Consider the following 13,080-nt stretch of genomic DNA (forward strand, 5'->3'; position numbering starts at 1 on the left):
TCATTATTCTTTCTCTTCAAGTCCGTCAGAATATATTAAATATTTCGATCGTGTTATTATTAATTATATATTAGTATTTTATATCTATGTATCTATATACCTATGTATATATACATATACATACATGTGTATATACATATACATACACACATATATGTACACATATATGTATATATATAATTGTCATTATATTATATATTATGCTTTATCACACATATTACAAAGGAGGTGAAGAATCATACCTAACATATTATTTGTTATTTTGTTGTTGTTGTTTGTTTGTTGTTGTTTTGTTGTTGTTGTTGTTGTTGTTGTTGTAATTGTTATTGTTGTTGTAGTCGTTTACTTTTCTTACAAGGGCGATTTCAAACAATAACTTCACTGCGAATGTAGCTTATCATTATTATTATTATCATCAATCGTCATCGTTATTTATTATTTCTCTCTCTCTCTCTCTCTCTCTCTCTCTCTCTCTCTCTCTCTCTCTCTCTCTCCCTTTTAAATTCTTAGCGCGCCATCATCGGCGGATGCGTTTTCATCGTGTGTACGCGTGCACGTTCTTACGTATAAAATTTCGCTATGGGCGACTACAATCGCGGTTTCCTTTATCCATACTTTCTCGCGGTTTCATCCCACCCCCGCCCTCCCATTAATAAATCGCGGCTTCGTGTATTTCGAACGAACAACGTGCTTCATCTGCGGACAGTTTCGCTCTTTTTTCGTTTATTCAATCGAGAAGAAGAAAAAAATTTTCAAAAATTTCACGCGTGTATATCCACTTCACTTCCGGTAAGTTCCGGAGGAGCGATATGTTCGTTCGTGGCGAATTGTTCAATCGCCGCGCGTGAAATATCTCGAATACGATCGAACAAAGATCCGCGAAATAATTTTCCTACAAATCCACATTTCGAATCGTTGAGAATAATCTTCCCAGAACGATTACCTCATCGACACAACAATTTCGCGATGAGAAATTAAAAAAAAAAAAAAAAAGAAAGAAAGAAAAAAATTACACGTCTAAAAAATATTCAAATTAAAATTTCCTAATTGGCCTAAATCACTATCTACCACGTACAAAAACAAACTGTCCAAACTGTCCGAAACGATGAAATAAATCGTTTCGATTCGATATCGGCGGACACGGAAATATTTGGAAAATGTCTTGAATTGTCTAATAATTGTCTCACCGTTCGCGTATTCACACCGTTCATGGTATGATCGAAACGTATGATCCAAACCACGCAGGTATTTCGCGTTTCGCGAACCCGAGATCGATGCCTAGAAAAAGACATCATCATCTCTTGGTTAACGTTTTCGAAGAAAAGCGACTATACTTCCGCGGTACGAAAAACATGCATGCACGTTTTCATATTGTGTGTTTATATATCATATATATAGATATATATATATATATTGAAGAATCGTGTATATGCACGCGTACGCGTATATACGCATGCGCGCGGGAATCGATACGATCCGTGCCAGAACGTAAGACACCGCTCTGGGGAGGGGAAAAAATTCGTTTAGTGAAAAGTGGCGGGATAATTATAAATAATTCTGACACGGATTACCGCCTCGTTTCGAGCGTCCGTTTGCCGCGTAAAAACGATTTAAAGAATTTTCTACGGATGCGTTACGCGAGTATGTATCGATAGAAGGAGATTGTCTCCACGATTTGATGCGTGGAAGAACACCGCGCGATTCGTCAACGATTAGAAAAATTTGTCTAGAAAAATCTCGATCTCGATTCTTGCCCAAATACTCGGTTCGCGATCGAGTATCGGAACAATACTACTTTCTATATAATATATATTAATATATATATTATATGTATATCAATATATATATATATATGTATATACACATATATACATATATATATATACTTTTTTTTTTTTTAATTATCAATTGATTTAGGTGAATTGGTACCTAGATAAGTTTCACTACGATTATATCGATCGATTAGTGGGGAGAACGTGTCCGTGCACGAACGAGATCGTGTGTCTAATAAGTGTTGGTCTCGTTTACGTGTGTCGGTGTGGTTACGAGCCTGTGGCCGCGCGCGAAAGCGTTTCGAACGCGTATCGTTTCGTGCTCGTTTACGGGATGCAAATTTTCACCTAGTATATATATGAGCCGCGGCAACCTCGCATCGCACTAATCGCGACGAAGAATTTTTCCGATCCCTTCGAAGCCGTCGCTCGCCGACTGCTCGACTTCTCTCTCTCTCTCTCTCTCTCTCTCTCTCTGTTTCGCTGACCCTCGATTCCCTCTCGTCCGCGTCGATTGACACGGCTCCAGAAAAAAAAAAGAAAAAGATTCGTCGCCGTTTTTCCACGCTTCTTCCAAGGGATTCTTTCGAAATCAATATTGGTGGCGAGAAACGGAGAGACAGCGTCACGATAACCAATGAGAATAAACGAATTCTCACGCGTTTCTTTTTCTCGTCGCGCCGCGATCGAAAGTGGTGGTACGCGGAGTCTCGAAACCTTTTCACGAGACACTTTTCGATGGATCGAGGATCGTCGAGCGAATCGTCGAGCGTAAACGCGTTTCATCGAAGCAATGGGAAAAATTATCTCGAATGCACCGCGTCATATATATATATATATATGCACACATATACGTTGCGTTGGGTATATGCGTTTAATAAATTTATCCGTGAGATAGCGACGTTGCCGAGACGCGTGAATCGCGGCCGCTATCTCGCGCTAATCCTAGCCGCGCCGCGTTTCATCGCTTCTCGTCCACGCGAGAACGGTGCCGAGCGTCGAAAAATTACTCTAACTAAAAATCCTCTTCCCTTTGTCCTCTTGTTTCGCCAAGTCTTGCTTTTTCCATTTCTCCTTTCTTTTCCTTTCTTATCTTCCCTCTTATATCTCATTCGCGTCTTTTCGTTCACAGAATTTCTCCCCCTTCTTCCTTGCTCTTGATTGATTGATCGTTATCAAGGAAAGGATAGGATGCCGTCTTCTATTCCTCTTTCGTCGAACGTGTCCTCCTTCGCGTATACAGGATGTGAATCTTATTCCTCCATTTATTCTTGTTGAATTTTCTCGTCCGATGGCGTGCTTGTATCAAACGGGATACGATGAATCGGTATTTCAAGTTCAATCGTGGAAATTCGTGTGAACGAAAGGACGGAAAGTTAATGCGATTAATCATCTCTCCTCCCTTCCTCTCTCTCTCTCTCTCACTTTTTCACACCTTGCACACATTCACACGTGTCGATTTTTCACCCTCTTTCTCATTTTCTTACTATCACTCCCCCTCATTCTTTCCCCTCATCTCCCTTGGTTTTTTGCTCTCTGTTCTCTCACGCGGATATCTCGTATCTCGTGCGGATCCTAGATCGTCACCTAATCTATGGCGACACGTATATACAAAAAGAGTACCAAAAAAATAAATATATATGTAAATATATATATGTATATATATATAGATGTGGAAATTATTTTTTTGTTTATTCATTCCTCGTTACTAAGCGTACGCAAGGTACGTCGTCGATTAATCCACGATCATCTTTTTTTTACCGATTCATTTTCGGATGACTAAATTTATGATGTCGTAGGTATGCGTGTATATATTATGTGTGTGTGTGTGTGCGTGTGTGTATGTATGTATATATGTATGTATATATGTATGTGTATATATATATGTTTATGTGTATACGTGTATATCGCGTGTATTTTATTTTGCATAACACGCGAAAGCGTGTCGTTAAAGATACTCGTCGTGCGAGGTTAATCTACGAGCTTATGGTTTCAACTTACGGTGCTGCTACGTATAAAACGTCCATCTATTAAGCGGAACACATAACGTTGCATACTGACTATTCACCCGTGCCGTTTCCACCGTTACATCGTCACTTTGCCCGGGATCGATCGAAATAAGACAATTTCTCTTCTTTTTTTTTCCGCTTCCTTTTTCTTTCTTCTTCTTCTCTCTCTCTCTCTCTCTCTTCCTCTCTCTTCTTCTCTCTTCTTCTCTTCGATACGTTGCAACACTTCGTTTGTAAGGGGATAAAATAAAGAGGCGATTAAAGTAAGATAGGTGTTCCGATAGATGGAAAGATAAGAGGACGATAACACAAGTCAACAAGAGACGATTCACGTGTTGGAAACGACACATCGAGAATATATTTTTTCCACCGAGAAAAACCCTCTGTTCCTCCTTCGAAGAATAGAACCTATTAATAAACGTGTCTCCGTCGAGATGAGATTTCATTTGAACTACGTCGATTGCATTCATTTGAGTTATTTGATTATATACATCGAGCGAAGAAATTCGTTAGGATTAAGAAAAAACGTGCATCGCGACAGCCGTTTAACGCGGATCGTATCGGTACAAGAAGGATCGGTGTCTACACAGGAGGAACCCATGCAGTATTATTATTATTATTATTAATATTATTATTATTATTATTATTATTATTATTAATATTATTATTATTATTAATATTATTATTATTATTATTATTAATATTATTATTATTAATATTATTATTATTATTATTATTATTATTATTATTTTTCTTTTCTTTCTTTATTCTATTGATTTCTCACGCGAAAAGAATGTTTTAATCCTTGCACGCGTTTCCCTCGAATCTCTTATATCGGACGTATGAAGAGTAATTTGCTAGGAGCTCGGTCGCCAAGTCTCTTCTCTGTCAAGAAAATGTCCGCTCTAGAGGAGAGCGTTTTTTTTTTTTTCCCCCGTTTCTCGGTTCGCGAGGTTGACTCGTTTCAAGTAGTTTTAGTGTGTTTTAGATCCACTGGAGAGACATTATTTCACCGCTCGTTATTCGAAAAAAGAAACGCGGAGGCCCAGGTACGTAGAATCATTTTACGTTTCAACCAGGTTTTTTTTTTTTCTTTCTTTCTTTCTTAATGATCGTTTTTCCAGATTCACGGCCGAAATTAGTCCCCTTTGACTCGTTTTTTTTTCTTTTTCGTAAGATCGAACCATCCTTTTCTCTCTCTCTCTCTCTCTCTTTTTTCTTCGCTCTCACTTCGGTGCTTCTTCCTTGACTTCCAAGTTTCGACGCGACCGTTCATTTCATTTTGTACTCTCTCTTTTTTTTTTTTTTCTTTTGAAAACGAGTAGCAGTCTGGTACGAGGTACGACCCTGTGCGAGGTTCATTCCCTCGTTTTTCTCCCTTCTTCCTTCTTCCCCTTTTCTTTCTTTCTCTCTTCCTTTCTTTTTTTTTCTTTTTCTTTTTTATTTTTTTTTCGTTTATCTTATCTTTCTTTTGGAAAGGTCGCTCGGTAAAGATTTCAAGTATTGGCTGAGGATCTGGTACGGTTAAACGTGTACTCAACGCGTAACGGCGCGTCAAGCGAATTAGACTAATCGTCATTTCAACGTCCGTTCGAATCCCGTTTCTCTCTCTACTTCGCCTCTCTAAGCCCCCTGTTCATTCTTCCTCTTCCTTCTTATTCTTTCTCGATCAATCTCTCTCGCTTCCCCCTTACACGCATGCGCATGGACACAAACGCTCACACATTCACGCGTCTCTACTCTACACTCCCTCTTAAATTTTTTCTGTCCTCTATCTATCCATTCCCGTTCGCCATCTCCGTCTTCTACTACCACCTTTCCATCCACTCTTCCATTTTATCTAATGATACTTTTTTTGTTCACTATTATGCCCGCACTCGAACAAGTTAATCGGTAAAAAATCATTCGTTTCGCTCAAATATGTTGCCTACGAGCGCGAGTCGCGATAAACGCGTGTGTATATATATATATATGTGTGTGTCTGTATGTGTGTGTACGTGTGTTATATATATGTATGTATGTATGTATGTATGTATATATAACGCACCTATCCGACATATCCAATAATTTCTTAAAAGCTAAAGATTGTGTGATACAGATAATCGTCTAATATACAGCGGTTCGAAGCGTGGATGTTTTCCATTATCTAAAATTTCACCTTCCAACTCTTTCGTTATAATTATTAATACCACTTTTACGCGTTTATCCACCGGCCACCATTTTTCTTTTCCCCAATATTTCCTGCCTTTCCTATCTTTTCCTTCCCCTCTCTTCTCTCTTCATTCGTTCGCGCAGACTCCAATTCGTACACGAATTTTCCATCTTTCTCCACCAGTCATTCGATCATTTTCTCTCTCTCTTTCTCTCTCTCTCTCTCTCTCTCTCCATTCTCTCTTTCACGCTCCACCAATCTTAAACTTGCAGTTTCGCGTCATCGAATCAGGTACTCGCTATCACCTCTTATCCCATTTCGAATCACACACGTACATTTTAATCGTACACGGCCCCGATTTCCGGAAACGATCCGGCCGCATCCTTTCATCGAGGAGAGGGCAAGCTGCTCGCCGCTTGGCGTTGCCACACGGCGTTTCACTCAATTCCCGCTTCGATATCCCTCCTTCGGCTCGTGTCTCAATCGAGGTGGCGCCAAACGATCGACGAAAGGAAGGGACAACTGCCCTGGCGCTTCGTTCCCCCTCCCTCCCCTCCCCTCCCCTCCCTCCCCTCCCTCCCCCCGTTCTCCGATTTTCTTTCTTTGCCTCTTGGCCCTTGGAGTCTCGAAGTGGACGAAAAGTGAAAGATCGCAAGAAAAAGAAGAACAAGAAGAACAAGAAGAAGTAGAAGAATCAGAGGAGGAGATTACGGTATTTCGTTTGCCCGAAAATATCTCGGGATAGGCAAATCTCGCAGGAGAACGATCATTCCTCCGCTTGTCGCGCGCGTCCCTGCTCGGTCGCGATGCGCGATCGACCTTCAACCGATCGATCCAGCGCCGCGATCGAGAGAGAGGGGACGAGCGGACGGAGCAAGGAACGAAGGCGAGGAGGGAAAACTCCTGGAACGTGTCTTCCCGTTTCACGTCCACGATTTGGAAGAGACGATCCGCGACTCGAAACTCTCTTTCGTTTCCCGCTCGGCGCGAAAGAGTGAGTGAAAGAGTGAGAGAAAGAGAGAGAGAGAGAGAGAGAGAGAGAGAGAGAGAGAGAGAGAGATAGAGAGCCGCGAATCGTGGCCATTTTACGAATTTATAATACCTATGTTATATATGATATATATATATATATATATTAGATAAATACACGCGTGTATACGTATACACACATACGTATCTGTATACAAGCGTGCATCGATATCGATGTCGGTAACTAACGCATGCTCCATCTCGGTCGGTCGGGAAGGGCGATGCTCCGTTGTTCCTTCTTCTTTTTCCTCTTCTGTCCTCGACGTTCCTCCCTCCCTCCCTCCCTCTCTCATTTTCTCTCTCTCTCTCTCTCTCTCTCTCTCTCTCTTCGTCGCTTCTCGACCTCGTTCCATTGTTTTTTTTTTTCCCGCTCGAGGAATCAGCTCGCTCGCGCCGTTGCCCCGTCCCATCGACGACGAGCCGCTGTATCGGTCGCCGATCAGCATCCCTCCCTCCGCTGCTAAACCGCTGCTGCTTTCCTCTCGGTGGGCGGTCGGTGCTCGGTATGTGTGTATGTGTATGCGTGTGTACGATGTGTATATTGTATATGTGCACGGCACAAACTTGGGAGAGACGAAAGTTGTCGGTGAAAGTTGTCGTCGGTGCGATGCGTGTCGTCGAGACGTCGTTCGGCCGATGGTGGAACACGGTGGAGGCGGCGGCGATGGCGATGGCGATGGCGATGGCGATGGCGATGGTGGCTGCGGTGGGGTTACGACGATGACGGTCTCGGCCGTGGTGGCGATGGCGAAGGCGACCGGGTTAGTGCACGCCGAGTAAACACGTCCAGTAGTAGCAATAGTGGATTGGAGAGTAAAAATAAACTCATAGTGGAATAATAATAGTGATTCGTTTCGATAATAGAGCGTGGTAATAATGGTAATAATAGAGCGATAATAGCGATAGTAATAGAATAGCGATAGTACCGACGATCAGTGGGTAAGTAGCGGTAATAACGGTTTCGGGCTGTGCTCCCGAAGGCAGGTAGGTATGCGAGCATGGGGGTGAGACGGAGGTGTCGGACGGGCCAGGGGGGTTCTCGAATGAATGGCAGGGTGGGTGACAGCGGTCGGTAGGAGGGGTTCTCGTAGGGGGAGGAGGAGCAGGAGGAGGAGGAGGAGGAGGAGGAGGAGGAGGAGGAGTTGGTACGTAGAAGTGGTAGTTAATTAGCTAGGGTTGCGAGATAATTAGGGACAACGCAGCTGGGGTTAACACCAGCGGTACGGCACGGTTCGAGGTCGATCTGCACCCTCTTTCACCAACGGCTTATGAAATTCTCGACCCGGCCGTGAATGAATCGTCGCCCAACAGTGCTCGCAATAGTACTGCAAACAAACGAAAAAAGGGGGGAAAAAGAAATGATAACAACAAATTTCAAATAAATTTCACGAATTTTTTCTTTTTTTTTTTTTTTTTTTTTTTGATCCATCGATCATCGACATCGATGGAATAATAATAATAATGCTCATACGAAAGGAAATATTCATACCTGTAGGCAGGTAACATTCGCGCAAAAGAAAGGCGCGAACTTGCCACCGCAACGTTGTCCCTGACACTCGTCGCACATTTGATCGTCCAGAACGTACGGTTTGACCTCGACCTGGAAGAAGAAGAGGAGGAAAAGAAAAGGAGAAAAGGGGGGGAGTGAAATGAAATTCGTACGAGAGAGACATCCTATTCTATCCTATCCTCATTTGACTTACTCTTTTGTCTATGTCGCCGTGCTGTAACTGAACGAATCTGGCCGATATGGCAGCTATATAGCTTTGCTGATTGCTGAAAGCGACCCTACCAGCTCCCTTCGGATACTTCAACTCGGGATCGGTGTCGATACCGGCGTAGCACACGCCCCCGTAAAGTCGGTCCATGATCATCGCCAGCTCGACAGCTTTCAACGGTCTGGGAACACCACCGACGAATACCGTTTTCCGTGGATCCAAAGGCATCGAGGCGTCCAGCACGAAATCCGCGTCGCTCAATCGCCACGGCCGTATTTGAACCGGTTTGTCTTTCGTTGTTGGCGAACTGACGCACAGATACAGTTTCTCTTCGTCTTGGATGCAGGCGTCGATCAACTGTTGCACGGACGCTTCGTCCTGTCCCGTTTAAATCAGATTAAAAAATTAGATTAACCCATTTTCCAAGGATCGAGTAGGAAAAACGACGACGAGATTACCTGGAAAAGCAAGAAAGCGTAGCCCTTCGGTGGGAAGTAAGATTTACTTTCAGCTTTGTGAGGCCAATCGACCACCAACGATCCGAAACGGCGGAAACTCGCTTTGATCTCCTCTGAAATTGCAGAGAAAAATAATAATTAAAATTAAAAAGAAAAGTAATAATAAACGTAGAGAAATATTCGGGTAATAATCGAGTCAAAAAAAAAAAAAAAAAAAAAAAAAAAAAGAAAGAAAAAGAAAAAGATATAGGAAAGCGAGAGAAGAAGGAGAAGAGGAGATGCTCACCCTCGTCGATGTCCGGTGGCAGGCCACCGACAAACACTTTCCTAGAGAAGCGTTCTCCGGTTTCACTGCCTTGACTGTGAGGACTGCTCCGACTAGGGGAGGAAAGCGGTGCCGTCTGAGATCCAGTTATTCCGCTACCGACGCCGACCCCAACACCGACGCCCACGCCGACACCCACACCCACTCCGACCCCGACTCCAACACCGACACCGACCCCGACTCCGACTCCACCGACGCCATCCAATTGGCTCGGCGCGTTAGGATCCTCTAGCAGCGTGCCGCTCTGATCCTCCAAACTTGGGAAGAACGGTGATTTGCCTGTGAACAACGTAAATTATCGTAAATTCGTTTATTTCCGTTCCTTTTCTATCAACCGAATTAAAATATCTTCCCCTCTCTTTTTTCTCTTACACCACCACGATGAGTTATCTCTCAATATCGCGAGAGCAGCGTGCATGATTTTTTTTTCTCTCTCTCTCTCTCTTTGGATAAGAATTCCTCGATCGAATTCGTGGCTCCGAGAAGAAAAATAGGCCCTTTCGACCGTTATGAATACGAGGTGACGGGAGGAAAAACGGGTTTATTCGCGTGAGCCGTAACCTAGTCACGTTATATATATATAGTCGAGTGTCAACGATCCGTTGGATTCGGTTAACGGCAATATGGTTAGGTGAGATCGAAGCCTCCGCTCGTTTTATCGCGACTTTTCGAAGTCGATCCGATTCGGGGGGAAAAAAAAAAAAATTAAAACTCACTGTATCTTCTCCTGACGGGGAATCTCGCTCTTCTAATGAACGTCGCCATTCTTGGCGGCGGATTCGTTCAACGTATGGAAAGGGATCGCGAAATACGCTTAAACGTTAACCGCTTTTTTTCTTGCCGTCGCGAAAAGAGAAAACAGAAAACGGACAAAGCGTACACGCAACCAGGCGGAACAATCGAGTTTTATTGTTCAACCTTCATCTTTTTTTTTTTTTTTCCTTCCCTCCTCTCCATTCGCCAGACGCAAGACGGGAATAGTTTCAAGCGTCACGCGAAGCCGTCTGCTTTTCCACAATCGGCAAAATCGAGAGATCAACCTCGATCGTCTTTCGTCCGAGGGATCGGTCCCCGAACAGAATCGAAACGATTCGATTCTGTGAACGATTCCATCTCCCTCTCCCCCCTCCCCACTCGCCATCGCTCGGGTGTCAGATACGATAATAGCGGGCGGACGGATGGATACATAGTGTCCATCGCGCCTACCCCGCCCCCCCTCCCCCTCCCTTTCGCCCCGTTCTCCCGGTTTGGTGCAGTATCGATTACTCGAGCCAGCTCAGCGAGGGCCTCGAACAGCTCCCGGCTCCGAGGCGATCTCCTCCTATTAATCGGCAACGGAACGTAGGCAATGTAGCGTAATGCAGGGAAACTCTCTTTACGAATTCATTCTTTCCAATCTTTCTTTCTCTCTATTGAAAGACTTCGTATAATAAATGATATATACTTCGAGATTACGAGTGTAATTTCGAGAAATAGTGATTGCTTCGAGAAAATAATTACTCCGAATTTTTGTATTTTTATTTAGAGAAATATATGTTATTTTATAAAATAAAATAATATTATTTATAAAATTAATGTAATAAAATAATATATATTTAGAGAAAATAATGATGTTGAGAGTATTTTATAAATGTGATAGATTGATATGGGACGAGAATTCGATCTTGGGATTTGTCAAGTTTTCGACACGAATCATCGAGTTAATAGATTTTAGCAATATCGAGATCAAAATAATCTATAAATATATTGTTTTAACAAATTTTTTTGGAAAATAATTTTCCAATTTTTCTGTCAGAAAGTACAATGTGATTCTTTATATGACAAGAAGGAAATTTGAAGTCAAGATATAGAGAGAAAATAATATGTCTTTTTTTTTTTATTTGAATATTAAAAATTATTTCAAATAAAATTGATCAAGTAATTTCAATCAAATTTTTGAAACATGTACAAATCGAATGGAAAATCAAATATATATATATATTAATTGATATAGTATTTTTCTGTAAAAAATATATTAATGCATTTCTGACAAAAAACTATTAATTTAAACGATATTTTATAAAATTTATCATATCAAAGAAACCACGAACGATATAAATACGATAAATTTTGATTGAAAATTCAAATTAAAATGTCAAATAGTTTCTAAAATTAAATAGTTAAAAATAAAGTTAATTTTCACACGACTTGTATGTGATATTCACCTGAAAAAAATAAATAAATTATGTCCTTTTATATTATCCAATTTAATTAATTTTTTTTAACGAAACCATTTTTTTTTTCTCATCACAGAAACCGAATTCGATATTTATCAAGTTATTTTCTTCATCTATTGAAATGGCATCCCGTTAAAATTATCCAGATGAATTAACGTATTCAATTTCAATGACAGTTGAAAGCAAAAACTTTTATTCATTTCAGCTTCGTTTTCAACATGGAATCACATATAAGAACACGCTGCTAATTACCACTCATATACGACATACCTTTCATTGATTATTAATTTTCATCAACATTTTGTTGTGACGAAAATGATTATGCGTATTAAAATCGTTAAATTTTTACGTTTCTTTATTATTATTATTTTTTTTTATATTACGTAAAATTAATACAATCAAAATATATTCCCCTTAAATAATCGAATTAATTAATATATATATATAAAATATCGATATAATAAAATTTCAATTTTTAAATTTCTCCTCGTGACTCCACTCCTCCATTTCCTCTTAATTATCCACTAATTTTGAAAATAGGCTCGGTCGAGGAGGGTAAGAGCTCCCGTTCTCAAAACAGTTTCAAAACGATGCGATAGGCTTGCCTGCCATGCAAATTGCGGAACGATGTCACGCGAGCATTAAGGGAGCACTGGGGACGTGGCCCCTTTCTTTCTCACCGTTCCTTCTCGAACGATGTGTAATGCATTAACGAAAAATACATCTTGTTTATCTTAGTAATCAACTTCTGATGGTTCGTCGTCAGAAGTTTAAGCAAATATCAATTTGAAGAGAACACGAAGGACGAATTGAATTTTTCATTTCAAGCATGAATTTTAATCTTCCTTTTTTTTTGGGTGTGTGAGCTTTTCTAATGCCTTGTTTTCTATCTGTTATTATTTGATTATTTGATGCTCGGGTGAGATTTATTTTTCCAGTGAAACTGGATCATTTAAAAAATCTTATAAGTTTTATAAAGAAGGATCATAAAATAAATCTAAGTGCAGTTTCATAGAAAAAAATTGTTGACGAAAATTTAGAATCGTAAATATATTTTATCGAAAGATTCATTTCTGTAGAGTGGATATATTTAAATTTCTAAAAAAAAAAATGTGAGACATTAAAATAAATAATTTTATCGTTGAACTTGTTGTTAGATTGGATAGAATTATATGCGAAATATGATACGATGAATGCAAAATTTTTAGGCATCCAAATTTTGTCTTGTTCAAATTATTGATTTAATTAATGATTCTTTAGTTATATTCTAAATTAACATTAATTTTTTTTCCATCACTAATTCATTGTAATTCAGCTCGTATTATTCCTCTGCATTTATAAATATAAATCCATGGAATTTGTTTATCAGTTAATTTTTATTATAGACTGATATAGATTCCT

General features: G+C 40.5%; 1 protein-coding gene across 1 annotated transcript in view; it reads right to left on the bottom strand.

Moving 5' to 3' along the window:
* Window positions 1–440: 440 nt before the first annotated feature.
* LOC122716042 (cytoplasmic polyadenylation element-binding protein 2) overlaps window positions 441–13,080 on the bottom strand; it is an 88,532-nt gene continuing 75,892 nt past the window's right edge. Inside the window, exons 5-9 of the mRNA XM_043938738.1 lie at window positions 9,425–9,742; window positions 9,139–9,251; window positions 8,666–9,058; window positions 8,452–8,562; window positions 441–8,287 (exon numbers count right to left, since the gene is read on the bottom strand). Coding sequence (XP_043794673.1) covers window positions 8,171–8,287; window positions 8,452–8,562; window positions 8,666–9,058; window positions 9,139–9,251; window positions 9,425–9,742 — 1,052 coding nt within the window. The 3' untranslated portion in view covers window positions 441–8,170. The remainder of the gene's footprint in view (window positions 8,288–8,451; window positions 8,563–8,665; window positions 9,059–9,138; window positions 9,252–9,424; window positions 9,743–13,080) is intronic.

This window comes from Apis laboriosa, unplaced genomic scaffold, assembly GCF_014066325.1.
Source record: "Apis laboriosa isolate Shangri-la unplaced genomic scaffold, ASM1406632v1 scaffold41_cov147, whole genome shotgun sequence".
Classification (NCBI taxonomy): Eukaryota; Metazoa; Arthropoda; class Insecta; order Hymenoptera; family Apidae; genus Apis; species Apis laboriosa.